Genomic DNA, 20,978 nt, shown 5'->3' with positions numbered 1-20,978 from the left:
TGAGGCAATGTTATTTAACTGTATGACAAAACACAAAATTCCACTTTGCCTGCAGCTGCTCTCCTCTCAGTCATCGGGCCATTGAACAGTAAACAATCAATGCACAATATATCCACAGCTCCCAACCATCCCAGATAATACAGTATATCCATAGCTCCCAAATGTCCCAGATTAGGATAGTCCTGATCTGGAGGAGCGGTTACGGGAGCTCCAAACTTTCAATTTCTGCAATGTTTTATCTTCCTGTTCTGCATGCTTCACTGCGTGTATTATTGCTCACTAGTTCCTCCTCGGGAAAGAGTCTGGCATCTGCGTGCTCTGCATATACTTAATCTAATCAACTAGTTTCTCTCTTTTCTTGAAGTCTCGTCTTTCTTGAGATCCAAACTCCCAACCTGTTGTACTGGAGGCAGCAGCAATAGCTATATACCACAGGCTGTACTGTCAAATATGAGAATTTTCTGTATTTGTATATGCATGGTATTCTTCATCACAGGCACATTGTACTGATACATTGCACTACATCCATACCTACCAGCATATGTCTATAGGTCTGTATTTTTTTTGGTCAAAATGAGTCAGATATTTATTCTTCTGATAACATTACTAAATCATAAGGAAAAACCATTACAATAATGACAATTTAATACACTTTTTAAAAGAAAAAAACAAAACATCACAAATTGGGCAAATAACAAACGTATTTTTTAATCCTTTTAATTGCAGCAACCTGTACAATACAGTGAACAGAATTTTCGGCGATCAGTAAATAATGCAAAATAAAAAAAAATGTAATAAACATGTAGTGTTGAGGATGTGTCCACATGTCGTGTAAATGTTGCATTTTTATCTGCGTATATTCTGCAGGTGTCTGCACCACACTATGCAATAACAGTCTAGTGTGATTATTGAATTCTCGTTTTTTTCCCTGCCTTTCCCCATTTATTTGCTTTGTTTCTGGTGCAGATTTGAAGCAGTTTTTAATGGTATAGAAAAACTTGGATTCTGTGCTTAAAAACATAATTGCGTTTAGTTTTTTTTTTTTGCAGCGTTTTTGCACCAATTGCTTTTTAAGGGGAAAAAAACACTGCAAAAACGCTGGAAGAATTGACATGCTGCAGATTTTTTTTTTTTTTTTAAATGCTGCAGTTTTCAGGCAAAAAAAAGAATAGTGTGCATGAGATTTTTGAAATCTCAACTTTTGCTGGTTCTGTAGAAAGCAGCTTTGTAATTTGCATAAAAACCCTGCGAACACACGTGTGAACAAAGCCTCAGGGCATAAATGCTGCGGGGGGTTTTTTGCACATAAAATCTGCTGCATTTAACGGTTCAAGACAAGTGGATGTGAAATTATAAAAACTCATTTTCGCTGGGCATCTAAAGATGTTGCTGAACTGTGTGATTTTGGAGTCGTTTTTTTTCTCTATAAAAGGCGCCTGAAAAATTATTCATGCAAAAAACACTTATAAAAAACCCTTTTTATATACGCAGTTGATTTTTTGTTATGTGCGTAATCGAAGTCCCCTTTAACATCTCCTGCCAGGGTAGAAAGAAATGCTCCGATGACTGGACGAGAGTAGCTGCAGGGAGAACACAGCTTCATTTTCTCCCTGCAGCCGCACTTCCAGTTAGGCTGTAACATTTTTAAAACTGTATTTATTAGAAAGGTTTTTTTTTCTTGCTGATAGGTAGACTTTAAACACAATAGACGTTTCATGAACAGACAAATCCGAGACGGGCTAGGTAACATTTCTTTTATTTACATCACAAGAGTAACACGCTGCCATCATGTGGTAGAAAATACTGCACTGCTAAGAAAGTTCAAATCCAACATCCTTGTCACAGAAAGAAAAAATAAAATACACAATCAGTGGAAAAAGTAGGTTTAAAAAAATGGCAAACAATATAAAATAAAGAGGAAAAAAAAAAAAAAAAAAAAAAAATCAGTGTTCAGCTCCTAAAGAGGAACAGAAAAGTGGCAGAATAAAAATGCCCAAACTTCTGTAACAATGGGCTAAAACCTGACAAAAGAAAACACAGGCGAATGCAAAATGTCCCAAAGGGTTCATAGATATAAAACCGTCATGACAGACAGATCTGCATTAAAGATCCGGCGAACGATGGATCAAATGCTCGAAGTTTATAACTTTATAGATATTTATATTATGTATATAGAATTATATACACACACTTGTCACCCTCAGAATAAGGAAAGTCACACTCCAGACACATATGTAATCCCTTTATCCAGTCTGTATGAGAAAGCCGGCCCCCGGCAGGACGCGGCATGCAAAATTAACTCTTGCCAGAGGGGTTTCATTTCCCTTACTTTAAAAACACAGTGCGTTGGCAGCGCGGGGTGGGCATGATCACACCCCTATGTAAAAGGCGAGGGTCACCTCCGAAGTAAACATACAAATCACAGACAGACACAGGCGGCAGCTCACAGCCATGAAATGTCGGGAGAGGAAACAGGCAGGCAACAGGTCCATCGTGTTCCTGATGATGCTGGAAATGACCAAAGTTTTACAGGAACCAATGCAAAAAGAAAAAAAGATGCGGATTTACCTGCATCGCCTAAACCACTAATTCTGGTGACATAGTAAAAGAACATTTGGCGTAACTATCTGTGCTGCCGAAGCTGCGCCATCTCCCAGGGCACAATGTACAAACCACTAGCGGCATACCAACATGGTCACTACAATGGAAAAGTGTCATCTCTGCCGGCAAACCATCACTACTACTGGAGAACACGGCAGATCACGTCATAAAATAGGAAACAGTGTATGATTAAAAAAAAAAAAAAAACAATATGGCAGAGAAGGCGTGCAAAACGGATGCAAGGGACTTGGGTATCAGACATGCTCTCTGACTGCCAAGAGAAGGTACACGGTGCTCATCGCGGGCCTGCAGCCTTCACTACCTGCCCATAATAGTGTTTTAGAGTAGAAAATTCTATGTACTGATGCCACTACAGGCATAAAATTGCAATTTTAATGCAACTCCTTGCAACAAAGCCATCAGATGCCTCACCATATGTTATATATATATATATATATATATATATATGTATATATATATATATATATATATATATATATATATATATATTGCAAAACTTCTAGGTGCGGAAAAAATGCTGCAAAGTAACAATGCTTTCGAAAATAGAAGTGTTAATAGTTTACTTTTTATCAACAAGTGAATGAACAAAATAGAAATTTAAATTGAATCAACATTTGGCATGACTATCCTTTGTCTTCAAAGCAGCAATTCTTCTAGGCACACTTGCACAAAGTCAGGGATTTTGCAGGCATGTAGTCAAGTGTATGAACGACGAATTATACCAGACAGGTGGTAATCATCATTTTCATACATAGGTGGACACAAAGTCAGTAGCTGAAACAGCTGTGTAAGAGACTTAAAGCTGGGTGAGGAACAGCCAAACTCTGCTATAAAAGGTGAGGTTGTGGAAGACAGTTTCATATCACACCATGGCAACACCAAAAACTGCATCAAGAGACCAGGTAGTTACACTGTAATTTATTCCCCAAGCAAAGATTTTAAAGCAGACTAGGGTTTCAAGATGAGCTGTTCAAGCTCTTTTTAAGAAGCACCAAGAAATGGGACGGTCAAGGACAGACATCATGCAGCCGAGCCCAAACACGTTTGGTCTCGTATGAGGGGTGTTCACAATGGGATGCATTGAGGGTGTGCTGGCCAGCCCGCCTAGTCGAATAGTAGGGGCGTGACTAATAGGCTGTGAGCCAGACACTGTGTAGTTCCCTTGTGTGAACAGCGCCCTATGCGGGCCTTTATTGTGCACTTGTATACTGGGCAGTCACCCCCTCCAGGAATGGGTAGGTGGAGAGTGGCTGTTAATCTGGTATTTTGCACCTGTGTTGCTAACATCTTGCTTTATGGGCTGGCTGCACCCTGCAGTGCATTTGTTCTTAGACCTGGGCAGGTTAGGGTTGCTGCCTTTTTTTCTGCTGTTTAAAAATGAATTTTTGGAGACCTTGAGTCTTCCTTAGTGGCTTTGCTATTTAATTTCAAGATGAGCTGTTCAAGCTCTTTTTAAGAAGCACCAAGAAATGGGACGGTCAAGGACAGACACATCATGCTTAGTTTCCTTTGAAATTATAAGATGTCCAGCAGAGATGTCCAGCAGTGCCATCAGTTCAGAACTGGCAGCAATCAGTGAGACAAATCTCCACCCATCTACTGCTTAGAGAAGTCTGGCCATAAGTTGTCTTCACGGAGAAATTGTGGCCAAAAAAATACCAAGCCTTCAACATGGAATCAAGACCAAGAGACTTAACTATGCATGATGAGTCAAAATGTGAAATATTTGGCTGTAAGAGAAGGCAGTTTGATCGCCGAAATGAATGGGGATCAGTACAATAAAGAGTGTCTGCAGAAACAGTGAAGCATGGTGGAGGCTCCTTAAATGTTAGAGACTGCATTACAGCAAATGGGAGTTGGGAATTTGGTCAAGATCAACGGTGTCCTCAGATAGGCAATATACAGGCAGATACCCCAAACATACAGTGTAATTAAAAATTATCTTTAATGAAAAGAAAAACTAGGAGTCCTGGCAGTGATAAGGTCTCCACAGAGCCCTGATCTCAACATCATCCAGTCTGTCTGGGATTACATGAGGAGACAGAAGGATGTTCATGGTCTACATCCACAGGAGATCTGTAGTTACTAGTTCTCCGGGATATTTGGCACAACCTCCCCTCCAGAGTTCATTCAAAAACTCTGTGCAAGTGACAAGTGTACCTAGAAGAATTGATTCGGTTTTGAAGACAAAAGGCCGGTCACACCGAGTATTGATGCGATTACGATTTCTTTTTTGTTCATTCACATTTTGCTAACTGATTGAAAAACAACTTTTCATGCTTCCATCTTTAAAAGCCTTCTTCCACTACAGCGTTTTTTTTCCACATCTGCCTAAAACATTTGCACAGTACATGTCATGATTAAATGTAATTGCAAGACAGATAATGATTACTTAAAGGGATTGTCCAGGATTAGAAAAAGGAGGTTATGTTTTTTGGATTGTAAAGTAATAGTAATTCCTGTCCATGGGTTGTTTGGTATCATCGCTCATCTCCATTAACTTAAAGTCAGTTAACTGCAATACCAGAAATGGCCCACTGACAAGAGTGGCGCCGTCTTAAAAAAAAAAAAAAAAAAAAAAAAAAAAAAAAAAAAAAAGGAACTCTTTTTTTCTATTACTGTACAACCCCTTTTTTCCTTCAAATACAGAAGTGAAAACACTACATACCTTAACGCAACACTCTGAGATTGATCCGGGTGACATTATAAAACAAGTGCCCTTCTTAATATTCAGTTTAGCCAAATAACACCCCCCCACGTATTCTCTGCCCGTTCCTTCCCGCCTTGCACAGCATTGCGACCAACTGCACAACATTGGACTGAGCTGTGCTTGATTCATGCAACCTCAAAGTATATAGTAAAATCTAGAAAAATAGATTCATATATATATATATATATATATTTCTATATATAATTATCTTTATATATATTTTTTTTTTAATTTTTTTTTTTTATCTATAGGGAGGTGAAATGCCCAGAAATAGGAGTGTGGCCCCTCCCTTACACACACAAAAATGATACATGTATAAAACATGGAATGAGTGGAAATGCAGCACGCGTGGGGTATAAAAGAGCAAAAGGAATAAAAAAAAACAAGGAATGAAATTCTAAGTAAACCAAAAAAAAGGGAAATGTTCTAAGAAAATTAGCCCCCTACTGCATCCTCTGACAGGCCACCTTTCACTTTTCACGTGCCAACTGTTTGATACCCATTATTACACTACGGGCCGAACATTTCTGTAAAGCGATCATCTGTCCGTGCTCTGAAAGATGCATTCAGGATGCGGGGAAAAAAAGAAAAATTTGAAAAAAAATCCAGTAAATGTTTTTAAAATAAAACCAGGTAGGAGACCGTACATAGGAGACTAAAAACATATTTTGTGTGTGCGTATGAGGGAATAAAATCAGAAACGGTAGATGGCTAAAAAATGATTTGCGAATGTGTGGTCTGGTATGGTAATGTTACAGTCGAGCAGCCGGATACATCTTCCAGAGCAGATCCAGTGTATACTCAGCCTAGTCGTACATGCCGTAAGACATCGGAAAGCATGCAGGTTGTCAGGACCTTAAGAAACAAGAAATTCAAGACATCGTCATCAGTACGGGTGACACCAAATAACAATACTTTGTAGTTTTGTGTACAAAAGTAAAAAAAAAAAATGAAAAAAAAAAAAAATGGGTGCATGTGAAGCAGAGGAGGGGACTGCAAGTACCACACACAGTGTGACCAGGAAATAAAAAGGACTGTTTGGTGCAGTGCGGTGCGGTTTTGTGCAGTCATAGGCTGTAGTGTAGTTAACAGAACGGCCATGAAATTAATAATAAATACACACAGTAAGGGCACAATGTGAGGGTCCCGACACAGGAAGGGGGGCACTCGGAGGCCCCCTGGCTATCACTCCAGAACAGGAAACAACATATGTCAAGGTGCAGCCTGCAGCACAGTCTCCGGAGAACCATTCAAAACAGCCAAATCCCAGAAGAAGCTGCGGAGGAACACGGAAAACTGCTGCTGATCTGCAGCAAAATGCTGTTCCCCCGACAGTGAGGAGGGTTCGTCCCAGGAATCTGTTAGGCAATGGGTGTGAGTCACATGCTGCTGGAAATTCAGCCACAGCTCTCAGCATGGATAGTAAGTGCTATATTGAGGTTATATCCAAGGCTGAGAGCACCCTGCTCCCTCCATGCAATCCCAGGAGCAAGGCTCACATACAGTACATTGTTGGTCTCCTTAAGGAAATTAAAGTCTTAGTAACAGCTCTCTGATCTGGTAAAGTGAGGTAAGGCATCCCCCCCTTGAGGAGTGCCCTCATCAGATGTCATGGTCGTCCTTTCTATGGCGTAGTTAAAAGATGGACGACGACGCTGTCCCCACATTTCAGATACATATAGGAAGTCTCGGTGGGAAGATCAGAGGGAGTCGATTGGAATCTAAATTATCCCCTGATATAAAATAAAAAAAATTTAAAAAAAAAAACAAAAAAAAAAAAACAGTACGAGAAACATTCCTTACATTAAAAAAAAAAAAAGTAATGGGAATAAAGCTTTGAATTAGTACGAAAAAAAATGAAATGAGAACTGGAAATGTACTGCCTGCCGGCTGCAACGGGTTTGCTCAAAGAATTTTACACAAAGCGTAAAAACGGAACAAAAATTGCCATTTAAAAAAAAAAAAATAGGAATTGGTGCAGGCCGAGCATGCTACCTGCGCAGAGAGGCCGCATCCTCCATCTCCACATGGTAAAATGCACCTAAAAAATCAGCAACAGTTGCAATTAAAGTTTCTGCCACTTCACAGGTGGAGGACGCAGTGCGGTCATTGTATGTGTACGACATGCAACTCGAGAAATCAAAAAGTAAAAAAAAAAAAAAAAAAAGAGATGACTGCCGTTAGCCATCACCACCACCGTCACAGCATCGGATGAACGAGAGGACGCAAGGGTTTGTGTAATGCGACGTCACATCTTCTGTTGGTTACGGATGTTGTATAGTTTTAAGGCATGTCCTTCAAATCCTCACAAACAATAAAAGGAATAAAACCATTCAAATGGAAAAAAAATAAAATGAGTTCCATCCAAGGACAAGGCACAATCCTTCCTCCCGCTTCTGTTCCAGAGTCAAAAATCCCTCGCTGTGAGAACAGGCTCCGGAGGATCTCTGGTCCACTGCATATACCCCATTATGAAGAAAGAATGCTTGAAAAACAGGCCGGACCGAGTGGTTTACAGGAGCGTCCGCCCAGCGCGGTCACCGTTCCTTCAGCGCACACAGGATCCTTGTAAATCTGCTGCAGAATGTTAAAGCACCAAAACGGTTTGCGAGGACCCCTGAAGAGGTCACAGTATCCTTGTTTTTCTTTGAATTAGTATTTGTTTAAAAAATAAAAAAAAAAAATCAAAGAAAATAAAAAAATTTTTGGCAAGAGCTGCCATTGGCTCCTGGGGGAGCAGTGCCTCCTCTATCCAGGATCGGCACAGTGCGGCTGTGCGTTGTACTGTGCGCTGCAGTTTGTGGTTCTGTGGATATGATGTACACAGAGTTCTTTACATCCATGTCGCTGCTAGTCTTCCTGCAGACAGAGCACAGGCGGAGAAATTGGAGGGGGCAACCCCCAACAAATGTATGGAATTACAACACGGGCAATCACCAGTCACTTTGCTACAGCGGGGGTTCTTCATCCATCGGTTCCTCCTCAGTCCTAGGGGAGAGATGGAAAAGCTCAGTAAAACGCTCCCATCAGATTGTCCAAGATAACGCCTAGTGCGAAATACAACTATGATGAGCGAACATCCTGGGATAAGGTGTTATCTGAGCATGCTCGGGTGCTAACCGGGTGTCTTTGGCGTGCTCAAATCATATCTTCGAGTCCTCGTGGCTGCATGTATCGCAGTTGTTAAGCATTTCCTCCATGTGTTGTGGTTGTCTTAACAACCAGCAATCACTGCATGTGTTGCAGCTGTGGAACAGCCCCGAGACATGCAGCCGCAGGCATTCAAACATATTATTCGAGCACGCCCAGATAACACCTTATCCAAGGACGTTCACTCATCACTAAACACAACATATTTGCCCATCCACAGCCTGCATCCTGATATGTGACAGAGGAAGATCTCGGGAAGTTGCCACTGAAAGATTAAAGGGGATGACAAGAAGTTCCATCCCTTCCTCAGTCCTCAATCTACTAAAACTCTTGCACATGCCCTCATTATCTCCGGCCTTGACAACTGCAACACTCTCCTCTGTGGCCTCCCTGCTAACTCTCTTGCACCACTCCAGTCTGTCCTCAATTCTGCTGCCCGACTAATCCACCTCTCTCCTCGCTCCTCCCCTGTCTCTCCCCTCCGCAAATCCCTCCATTAGCTCCCAATTCACCAACAAATCCAGTTCAAACTACTAACACTGACCTACAAAGCCATCCACAACCTTTCCCCTCCCTATATCTCTGAACTAATCTCCCAATATCTTCCCTCACGTAATCTTCGATCCTCCCAAGACCTCCTACTCTCCTCCACACTTATTTGTTCCTCACACAACCGCCTCCAAGATTTCTCCCGAATATCCCATATTCTCTGGAATACCATGCCTCACCACGTCCAATTATCCACCACCCTCGGATCCTTCAAACGGAACCTGAAAACCCATCTTTTCAGGAAAGCTTACAGCCCGCAATGACCATTCTGCCACCTCACCACCGCCCGAGCTGCCGCCTCACCACCACCCGAGCTGCTGCACCCCCGACCTTCTGTCTCTTCCCCACTATCCCATAGAATGTAAGTCTGCAAGGACAGGGTCCTCTCCCCTCTGTACCAGTCTGTCATTGTAAATTTGTTTACTGTTAATGATATTTATAACTTTGTATGTAACCCCCTTCTCATGTACAGCACCATGGAATTAATGGCGCTATATAAATTAATAATAATTAAAAAAGTTATTTCTTTTAAATATACAATCCAAAAATTGTATAGGCGCATTTACACTTGTTGATTGTGACAGTTAAAGGGAACCTGTCACCAGGCTTGGCCCCTATAAGATGCAGCCACTGCCTATCAGGGCTTATATACAGAATTCTATAATGTTGCATAATGTTGCAGACAACCCCCTGAAAGATAAGAAAAATAAATTTTATTATACTCACCTACGGGGCGGTCCGGTGAGATGGGTGTCGCAAGTCCAGGGCCTCCCATCTGCTTGCGACGCCGCCCTCCTGTTGCTTCCTCGCTCCCGTCATCGCACTTCTGCGTACTTCTCTGCTCTGTTGAGGGTAGAGCAAAGTACAAGCAGTGCGTAGGTGCTTGGTCTCTCTGACCTTTCCTGGCGCCTGCGCACTGTAGTACTTTGCTCTTCCTTCAACAGGGCAGATTAATACGCCTGCGGAGGAGTGTGATGCCGGGGAGCGAAGAAGCAAGCAGGAGGGCAGCATCGCAAGAAGATGGGAAGCACCAGACCCGGACCTGCAACACCCATCGGACCGGACTGCCACCAGAGTGAGTATAATAAAAGTTATTTTTCTTCTCTTGCAGGTCGGATGGGGGTTTATCTACAGCATTATAGAATGCTGTAGATAAGCCCTGAAAGGCAGTGACCGCATCTTATAGCGACCAAAACAGGTGACAGGTTCCCTTTTAAACAAAAACTTTTACCAAATTCTTCATGTTGACGTGGACACACAATGTATTAGTGGCTGCAGAGGGGAAGAATTTTTTTTCTTTTTAATTTTGACCCCAGCCGAACCAAAATAGGCGAGTGCAATCCCACACGTTAGCCAACACTATTGTCCTGCACAAGTAGCACTTTCCTTATTTATTTACAATGGCAGATAACACCTTTTCTGATAACAGGATCCACCAATCACAACAGGCGATTTCACATCAGGCCCTGCTCCCCTTCTGATCACAGTGACCCATGCACACACTCATAAGAAACTTTTGAGTAAAGCCCCAGTCTCACATAGCGAGATCGTTGGGGAGATCGTTGTTGCGTCACCGATTTTGTGACGCAACAGTGATCTCGCTACGTGTGACACATAGCGGCGTTTGGGCCCCTGCTGCGATGTCGCTGATCGTGCTCGAATGTCCTGGGCCATTTTTTGATCGCTGGTGTCCCGCTGGCCAGCATGCATCGCTGTGTTTGACAGGGACAATGACGAACGACCTCAATACTACAGGTCTGAGAGACAGGGTCCCAATGACCGTTGTATCATTGCTGAGTCACTGTTCAGATCTGACTGTTTGACATCTCACCAGCGACCTTGAAGTGACGCACCAGCGATCCCTACTATGTTGCATCGTTGTCGGGGATCGCTGGTGCGTCGCCAAATGTGACGGTACCCTTAGACTATTGTTGCTAATGTACATGTGAGTTTCGTGAAAGATCATGAAGTAGTGGGGCGGCACAGTGGCTGGGGTCCTGGGTTCGAATCCCACCAAGGACAACATCTGTAAGGAGTTTGTATGTTCTCCCCGTGCTTGCGTGGGTTTCCTCCCACATTCCAAAGACATACTTGGCGGCTGAGGCTGCTGTAAGCACAGCACCTTACTAACTAACAAGTCCTGTCTACAGAGTCTGTACTTCTATGTTTGGGGAAGCTTTTCAAGTGATCACTGGAGGTTCGTTGGTGCACTTACCTATTAAGAAAGCGCAGTGTAAGTCTCCATAATGGCTGTGATAACTCATTGACATTTGTTGGACAATGGTCTTTAACGTCAGACAGCAATTATGACAAGACTTACATACTTCAGTGAATCATTTGTAACAGTTTGTAAAAACAACAGGTTTCTTAAGACAATTGTCAACTTACTACACACAAACGATGGCGATACTCACCTTCGCTCTGGATGGACGCCCACAGACAAGGACGCCATCGCTGTCACGGTCTCCGCTTCCTCGCTCTCACATTTCTGAGCCTCAACAAGTGAATAGGAGATGGATGAAGAAAGCTGATGCAAACAAGGCCAGTATCCACCTTCACAAAAAGACAAAAGATTTTCAATGTAAGCATACATCAATGTATGCAGTTAGTCTTGTGAAATCTCCTGATAGATCTGCTTTAACATAAAAAATGGTTTTAAACAGGTCGTTTTCTGATGACATATTTCCCCTAATGTTACTGAAAGTATTGAAGATACTGAAAAGCATCATTTCCATATTTTACAAACTTAAAGAACGTGCCTAAGAAACCAGAGGTACTGCTGGATAGTGCAGGGAAACACATATCCAACTACGGTATATCTATATTCAGTCATTACCTGGCACTATGTAGCTCTGAAATTCATCTATTATTAAAATGCAAATTAGACTTGCTAATGCGCTGGAGGGCATATCAGTGCAGTTGCAGTCCTCGGCTCCTAGTGTATTCTCCTCGATGGCGCAGTCCCCCTCTTCTTGATTGATAGTGGAGACAGAGGTTCTGGTGCATGACATCACCTTTGTTCTCCACGGTCAAAGAAAATTGGGGCGGTATCGGTACGGAGAAGTGAACAGTAATCGAGGACTAAGTGCACAGTTTCACCCCAGTGCATTTAGGAAACTAATTTCAAAATTTCAGAGCAGCAGAGCTCCATAAAATGAATGAATAGGTATAGTTAGATGCATGTTTCCCTGCCCTATACTGCAGCAGGATTCCAAGACAAAAGCAAACTACTCTTAAGAAATTTGTAAAGATATTTCAGAGCACACATGATCTGCGGAAAGTGATTCTATACTTACTTTGGATTTGAATGACTTTTTCCATAGAGCTCACCGCATTGCTGTTCGGCCTCTGCTGTAACACGGACTCCGGGAGCGGCTCTAACTATTAATAAAGAAGCAGAAGAAAGGTTCAGATGAACGCTTCCTCCATCCAAACAAAATCTTACGCCGTCAGTGCTGCTTCATTTCTGTCACCCAGTACCAATGTTATGAATACTATAAGTACACCAAGCGTATCAGGACGCAAAGATTTTCAAGGAGTTTTTAAAATTGAAACTCTTCAAGTTCTTCTCTAAAACACAAAACTCCCAAAAAAACCTTTGGTGTTTTCAATTCAAAAATTTAACAAAAAGACTCCGTGTGCACATACCCTAAAAGTTGCTAACAGTTCCTGAAAGTGACCACAGTATGTTGACGAAGCAAGGCCCAAAATACTAATAATGGGAGGTAAAAAAAAAAATTGCCGTGCTAAAAGGTGGCGACAGCTTCCTGTGATGTCGGAATGGCTGAGTTCCGGCTTTGCGGTCTATAATGTAAAGTAGGGAAGACAGCATCATTACGAAACAATAGAAGGGCGTGTCCGCTTTGGTGCCTAATTATTTTATTTTTTTTCATACTGAAGACGATGCGGCTTAGAAACCATTAGTGATGACACCAATGACGTTTTAGTTACCATACAATATGTCCACGCAGGTGCTGCAAGAAACGGGTCATTCATTCATATGAAAGGACGTCCACGTAATCCATGGATGAGCCGGGTCAGCCATGATCTCTGCCCAGGATCACAAAGGAGCCACGTTAGGGTACACCCTTCTCTAATTTTCCAGATTAGCGGTTCCCAAACTCCAGTCCTCACAGCCCCCAAAAGATCGTGTTTTCAGGATTTCCTTAGTATTACACAGGTGATGGCATTATTTTCAAAGTATCAGAAATTGCTACTTATTATCTCACCTGTGCACTACTAAGGAAACCCTGAAAACAAGAACTGGTGGAGGCCATGAGGACTGGAGTTTGGGAACCACTGACCTAGATGCACCAGAGGGGTTGTCGTATCAAGACGATTCTAATATGTACATTTCAGCCAGGGGACAAGTGCTTTTTGAAACTGGAAAACCCCTTTAATCAGTCAGTTTGTTTTAATAAAATGAAACCCCGCTTTACTCACCCTCCCTGGGTCCAGCGCTGCATGTCCGCCACTGCGTGCATTGAACAGTGAGTGACTCAGTGAGCTTGGAGGCTCGACAATGGTGCAAATAAGTACTACATAGGACAGTTGTGTGTTTGATGGAAGCGTGGTCAATAAAAGATTGCACAATGTGGCAAAATTGGCATTTTAAAATGTAATACTTCATTTTTTACAAACAGGTACACAATGTCTTATGCCGCAATGAATGCACGTCAGCACTTGTACAGCAATACCAGTGTGCTGTAGATCCAGAGAAAGACAAACACTCCAATGAGGAAGATGTTAATTGCCCCATATTAAGGGAAAAAAAATGATTTCTAACTCCACATCCGGCAATCAGACTTATTCCATGAATCAACGTCCTATCGCCGAATCAAGTAATAATCAGTAATATTTTACTTGTTTAGTGAATCGACTAAAGAATCGCAGTCTGATAAAACCTTCTTTTCCTGTAGAAGTAGAGAATGTCCCCCCCTTATCATTGAAGGCCTAGGTATACATTCAAGACTTGTAATTTTTGCAATCTGTCTTTAATTCTAGCATCACTAACTGGACATGTGAATGGACAGTCACATGAAAGTAAATGTAATTCTTCCTCTTACCTCATTACCCAACAAAGCAGATACACAGGCTTCAGAGGCATCGCAGATCGCGGTCAGATCATGGCCTCCCTCCAATGCAAGGATAACACGACCTCCAGCCAACCCCATAAGTTGTTTTGTTAGATATCCAAAACCTTTGGGAGAAAAGCAAACCAGTTAATGCTCTGCATACAAAATAACAGACCTCCATAAGTCAAAAGGGTAGGTTGAGTGTCGCTGATGGTCGTCATGCTATCCACGGGAGCAGCAACGCAAATGTGAACAGTTTGTTTGAAACTAAACCAGGGTCTTTGTTCTACTCTGTAAATGGTGTATTGTATTTTTTATAAATATATACAGTACTGGTCAAAAGTCTGGAAACACCTGCCTAAGAATTAGGAAAATCATTGCATATTGCAAAAAGCACATTGTAAATTCAGACTGAAGGTAGCAAAACCTTCTTTATGTCTGTTCACAATTTATGAGGGCTGTTAACTGAGAAGCTGTCAAACTGCAGTTTCTGAAGCTGGCAATGCTGATGAGCTTATCCTCTGCTGCAAATTTACTTCTTGGTCTTCCTCCCCTGGGGCGGTTCTCATGAGAGATGGTTTCATCATAGCGATTGATGGTTTTCATGATAGCACTTTACTTAGTTGAGTAATTCTTGCCATATTCTAGCATAGAACAGTTTTAGAATAAGGACTCAGCACCGGAACTGTGTACAACCCTGCCACTACAAAACACACCCGATGGTCAGAAACCTTATTTGCAGCCCAATGATTCCAAAAGTTAACTCTTGATAAGGCATACCTGTTCAATGGAAGCCATTCCAGGTGATTAATTGATGAAACTGCAAAGCAGAATGCCAAGGGGATTTAAAGCTGTCATAGTAAAAGGGGCGAACATTGAGGATCTAAGGTTTAACACTAGTGATGAGCCAGTGTGCTCGTATTTCGTGTTATCCAAGCATGCTCAAGTGTTATCCTAGAATCTTGGGCATAATATGTTTGAGTCCTGGCTTCAGCATGATTCGCGGCTGTTAGACAGCCGCAACAAATGTGAGGATTCCCTGTTAGGAAATCCCCGCATGTGTTGCGGCTGTCTACCAAACAGCCGCAAATTATGCGGCCGTGGGGACTCGAACTTAATACTTAAGCACGCCCAAGAGACAGGTAACACCTGACCATGGTCAGATAAGATATCCGAGCATGCTCGCTCATCACTATTTAACACACATTCTGTTTTGTTTAAGACATGCTTCTTTATTCCTTGTTTCCATGTGTGTTCCTTCAGAGTATTGCCTCTCATGAGAACCACCCCAGGAAAGGAAGACCAAGAATTAACTTTGCTGCAGAGGATAAGTTCATCAATGTTAACACAGGGCTGTGGAGTTGGAGTCGTTGCCCATTTTGCTGGAGTCAGTGTCATGGAAATTGAGGAGTTGGAGTGGGAGGTTTGGCTTACCAACGCCACAGCCCTGGAATGAGGGAGTCGGGAGTTGGAGTCCGTGTCATGGAAATTGAGGAGTCGGAGTTGGAGTCGGAGGTTTGGCTCACCAACTCCACAGCCCTGGTTACCAACTTGAGAAACTGCAATTTGACAGCTCCTCAATTATCAGCCCTCATTGTGAGTCTGAATCTTCAATGTGCACATTCCAGTAAGAACAAAATTTTGCGTTTTCGTGCAGTTGCCGCACACGTCAAATCGCTGCACGTGGACGCATCCTCGTACCACGCATGTACCTGCGTACCAAATGTTAAAGATAGGTACACAGTGAAACGCTGGACACATGCGTAGGCGGAGCTTCACGGAGGAAGAAAGGAGGAAGTAGGCTGCCATCCACAGCCCTCCTCAACACAAGTGTGAAACCAGCCTAACAAGTCCATTATTACACAGAAAAAGTATTATACTCTGAAGCGCTGAAGGATTTCAGACATAGTTTTACAAACACATAGGGAAAGAGTCCAGGCACATGGAGAAGTGTCTGCCAGGCGGGACTCTTCTGACTCAGCTTGATTGATGGGCCTTTTCATATTAGGTCGAGAACTGTTAATCCAGCTGACATGGTAGAAGCCAGATGGGAACCACCCAGCAGAAACTTTTCCTTGTGCCAGTCTCGTTTTTTAGACTAGTAGGTTAGTGACTTCATGTAGTTCGAAGCAGCATGAAAATTCAAATGGGGTCCCTTTAAGTTATCTAACCCTCATCAACTTACATTTGGCTGAAACCATGTACCCTCCCAGAGGAGCCGGGTGTCCTTCTACAGCATCAAATCCTGCGGAGACCAAAATAACTTCTGGGGCAAACTCTCTGGCTATCGGCAGCACCACAGTCCTGAAAAGTAAAAAAATATGCATCATCACATGCCAACTGATGTTCGTGACAGTCAAAGGTTTGTCTTCCATCACAAGAACATCTAAAAGGTTGACCCAATGGAAATAAAGAGGTTGCCTGGGACTTTTACATTGACAGCCTATCCTTACGATAGGTCAATACCAGATTGGTGCATGTGCAACACCCGGCACCCCACCGATCAGCTTTTCCCAGTGCTCTATGGATACTCATTTGCGGAGCTACACAACAGCTGTGTACTGCACATTCGCAACCTATCGATCTGAATAGGGGTTGGATGTGCAGTACCAGGCTGGATATACAGTGGACACCTGCTTCTTGCACTGTTCCTGAGGAACCTTAGCCCATTCCTTCAAAAGCTACGGCCTTCAGTTCACTAATAATAGCAGCTTTGTGTGCTGCTCAAGCCTTCTTCACATCCCAGCAAAGATTTTGTATGGTATTCAAGTCAGGCGATTGACAGGAACTCCAGAATCTTCCAAGACATCTGAACCCAAGTCTTGGTGGACTTTGACATATGCATGGGATCACTGCTTAGCTTGACAGTCCAATGATGTTCCACAGGACAGAGTCCCAAACCTTGTGTGACTTATTTATATGTTTTTGGAGCATAATGGATCCAAATGCACATACACCTTTGGGAGAGTAGAGGTGGACGTCTAGAAGTTCGGGAAAGGAGATCTTCAGCACTTCTAAGGGTATGTTCACACCATTTTTTTCTGGTGTTTATGGAGAAGATAACAGAATATCACACCAAAAAAGCTTAAAACATTTGAGCTTCTTTTAAAGAGTCAAGGTTTCAAAAGACAGCGATTCATTAAAGGGTTTATGCAAAAAAAAAAAAAACTGGCTTAATACACTTTAAAAAGTGGCACAAATTTTTGCAACTTTTTGTATTTTCATGTCAGTTCTGGGCGGAGCAGAGGTAAAGCGGTACGTGGCTATATCTGCCTCTCAAATTTATCATTGGCGACTGTTTCTTACACCAGAAATGTTACTCCATGCCTTGGTATATTTTTCCTTTTTTTCAATGCAATGATCTTTCATCTTTAACTTTCTGAACCACTCCTGACAACCCAAGAATATTACTGACTGGGAGGCCATTGCCCACACAGAAAATTCCTCAGGATCGATGCCAGAAAGCTGGTGTGATGCTTCACGTTCGCAGCAGATCATAAAAGCCAAAGAGGTTCTACACTTGTCATGAAGGGGTTGAATAATTCTGAAACAGCCCTAAAAGTGGAATTTTGTGCTTAATTTGGAGAAACTTATTATATCCGCTGTGCTGAGCGGCTTAAATTGTTCTTGTTTCATTGCAAAACAGCAGAAAGTTTGTAAATTGTAGATAAACCTAAATTGCAATGGGGGGGGTTGAAAATTTTTGATTACAATTGCATACCTGATCACTCGACAATTTGTATCAGACTAAAGTGTCGCCAATACATGGACTGTGACATTTCTGCCTACCTGAAAGCAGCCAAGTAGTCAGCATCACCCATGGGTGGATTTAAGCCTCCTGTAAAAGCCATATTCACATTAAAGCCCGCTCCAGTCGCGGTGCCAACCTGCACAAAAAGAAGCAAAAAAAAAAAACTTCTTTACAAAATAAAAAGCAGCAAGAAAATACAAAAGTAAGCTGGTCAAGCACACCCTGCGGAGGCAGGCACTCTGCGGGGGCGTCCGTCAGTCCCATACGCATTAGGTGGATAGGGGCAAAAGAAGAGTTCAAGAACAAAACAGACCTCCATAAACAATTGTATTCAACTACAAATTCATTTTCTTAAGACAAATAACTGCAATTTTCACATCAATATTGGGAAGAAACACAGGCTGTTCTCACAAATAGGCTGCTGCTAGAATTCAGGCAAGGAGGACAATGGCAACCTGAACAATAGCCTTGTTCCATATCCAGTACATGGCCTAAGCATGCATACGTCGTCCATGATTAATTATGAACACAGCCACATATTTCACATTGCCACTGGATTTTGTCTTTTCCAAATGAAAAATCATTTGCATTAACTACAGATTCTCCACCCGCATCTGAAATGGTAATTTCACCTTTAGCAGGAATAATTACAATAATAATCCGGCCTTTAAAAATATGAATTATGTCCGGTAATGCGAACAGCAGGGAACAAGTAAACAGCCATAATGCACAATGTGGGTGTCCATAAATCCAAGTCAGAACAAAAATAAAAATGCACAGAAAAGTTAAATGTGACACAATGGGGAGTATGGAGAAGTGTACAACACACATTAAAACGCTTTCCGTCACAGCCAATGTTTGCTTTTCTCTATCCTTCTAAGAGCTACAATTTTTCCCCCTCTATCTAGCCATATGAGGGCTCTTTTTTTTTTCTTTTCTTTGTTTTTTTGAGGGGAGTTGTAGACTTGGTTAACAATGCAAATTATCTCTTCAGAGAGGAAGAGGACTAGAACTCTAGTGCCACCTACTGGAAGTAGCAGTATGATTGCTACTTCCAATAGGTGGCACTAGAGTTCTAGTCCTCTTCCTCTCTGAAGAGACAATTTGCATAATTAGCATATTTCCCAGAGGAGCATTGCGGCTTTAAGTCTCCTCACCTCGACATGCTTAGCATGTCATTCTCCTCAAGGAGACTCTATTAACAAAATTTATAAAATTAGAGAATGTACTGGAGATTTAAAAAAAAAAAACACCAAGGTTACTTATCGGTAGCCGGTTTTTCTGAAACCCATGACAGCACACGTGAGAGAGGGGATCCGCCCAGTCAGGACAGGAACCCAACTGAAAATAAAAGGGCGGTACCTCTCCCTCGCTTCAGTTGGTATACGGAGCATGAGACGCCCCCCCCTGGTTAGTACACATGGTAAAACTATCACCACATTATATTAACTAAAAACACACAACTATAGTGCACACCAAAGGAGTGATAAGGGGGGGAATGTACGGGAGCTGTCATGGGTTCCGGAAAAATCGGCTACCGATAAGTAACCTTGGTGTTTTCCCTTCCCCCATGACAGCACACCTGATAGACTTTTGAAGTATGAAACACCTTAGGGAGGGACCACCGCTTGCAGCACCCTTCTACCAAAGGTTAGGTCAGCAGAGGAGGATAGATCTAGCCGGTAGTGTTTGAAAAAAGTTAATAATAATCTTTATTTTTATATAGCGCTAACATATTCCGCAGCGCTTTACAGTTTTGCACACATTATCATCACTGTCCCCGATGGGGCTCACAATCTAAAATCCCTATCTTTGGAATGTGGGAGGAAACCGGAGTACCCGGAGGAAACCCACGCAAACACGGGGAGAACATACAAACTCCTTGCAGATGTGTTCCTTGGTGGGATTCGAACCCAGGACTCCAACGCTGCAAGGCTGCAGTGCTATCCATTGAGCCACCTTGCTGATGGTGAGGACCAGGTGGCAGCCTTACATATCTGATCAATCGATACCTCAGCCTTTTCTGCCCAGGAGCTAGCCACAGCTCTGGTGGAGTGAGCCTTGATGCCTTCAGGAATCGGAGCGCCATTCGCAGATTAGGATAAACTAATGGCCTCCCTGATCCATCTGGCAATGGTACTTTTAGCTACCCCGTAACCTTTTCTGCTACTTTGGAAGGCTACAAATAGGGACTGATCTTTCCTCCACTGACTAGTCACGGGCTTGAACTGTAGCATGGACCTTCTCACGTATAGAGTATGGAACTTTTCCTCCCCTGGATTCCTAGTGTTGTTACAAAACGATGGCAAGGTGATCTCCTGGCTCCTATGGAACTTAAGAACTACCTTTGGTAGATAGGTCGGATCTGGTCTTAACACTACCCTGTCTTCAAAAACCTGAGTGTATGGAGGGCATATAGACAGGGCCTGCAAGTCGCTCACCCTACAGGACGATGTTAGGGCCACTAGTAACACTGTTTTTACTGTGAGAAGCTTTGGTGACAACTCCTGTAATGGCTCAAAAGGGTCCCTGGTTAAAGCCTCCAAGACTAGATTCAGGTCCCAGGGAGGAATCTTTGTTCAATAAGGAATAAATTCTTGGACTTTGAGTGCGCTGCCAGACAAATTCAATAACCACACAAGGTTAAAAAAGTTAACCCTTTAATCCCTACGCGTTTCGAAGCATAACGCTTCTTCTTCAGGGGTTGATGTATCAACCCCTGAAGAAGAAGCGTTATGCTTCGAAACGCGTAGGGATTAAAGGGTTAACTTTTTTAACCTTGTGTGGTTATTGAATTTGTCTGGCAGCGCACTCAAAGTCCAAGAATTTATTCCTTATTGAACTGTGGTACGGTTCCGCTGTGGACCGTTGGACGTGCAGCAGGCTGACTTACTATACAGGCTTTATTTTCTCTTTGAGAAGGTGAGTTTAATACTTTCAGTATTTGTACATTTTACCCGGATAAGACCCTATTGCGCTTTTGTTTCAACCCTTTAGTGAAAATAATCAGGGAGGAATCTTTGGAACAATGACCAGCCTTGACCTGCTACAAGATTTTATAAAACGGGACACCCACCTATTGGATGCCAAGTTGTAATTATATAGGACCCCCAAGGCCAAC

At 42.5% G+C, this 20,978-nt stretch overlaps 1 protein-coding gene across 2 annotated transcripts in view; it reads right to left on the bottom strand.

Annotated features, from left to right (window-relative positions):
• Positions 1-1,740: 1,740 nt before the first annotated feature.
• Positions 1,741-20,978, bottom strand: part of HDAC4 (histone deacetylase 4) — a 199,829-nt gene continuing 180,591 nt past the window's right edge. For both annotated transcript variants that reach the window (XM_073577549.1, XM_073577551.1), the window contains 6 exons: positions 17,896-17,993; positions 16,292-16,410; positions 14,098-14,231; positions 12,328-12,412; positions 11,446-11,584; positions 1,741-8,320 (listed from right to left, as the gene is read on the bottom strand). In XM_073577549.1, the coding sequence (XP_073433650.1) occupies positions 8,281-8,320; positions 11,446-11,584; positions 12,328-12,412; positions 14,098-14,231; positions 16,292-16,410; positions 17,896-17,993 (615 nt within the window). In that variant the 3' untranslated portion in view covers positions 1,741-8,280. The remainder of the gene's footprint in view (positions 8,321-11,445; positions 11,585-12,327; positions 12,413-14,097; positions 14,232-16,291; positions 16,411-17,895; positions 17,994-20,978) is intronic.

Source organism: Dendrobates tinctorius, unplaced genomic scaffold (assembly GCF_039654945.1).
Source record: "Dendrobates tinctorius isolate UK_male_01 unplaced genomic scaffold, ASM3965494v1 ptg000056l, whole genome shotgun sequence".
NCBI lineage: Eukaryota > Metazoa > Chordata > Amphibia > Anura > Dendrobatidae > Dendrobates > Dendrobates tinctorius.
This window is presented reverse-complemented; position numbering and strand designations above follow the sequence as displayed.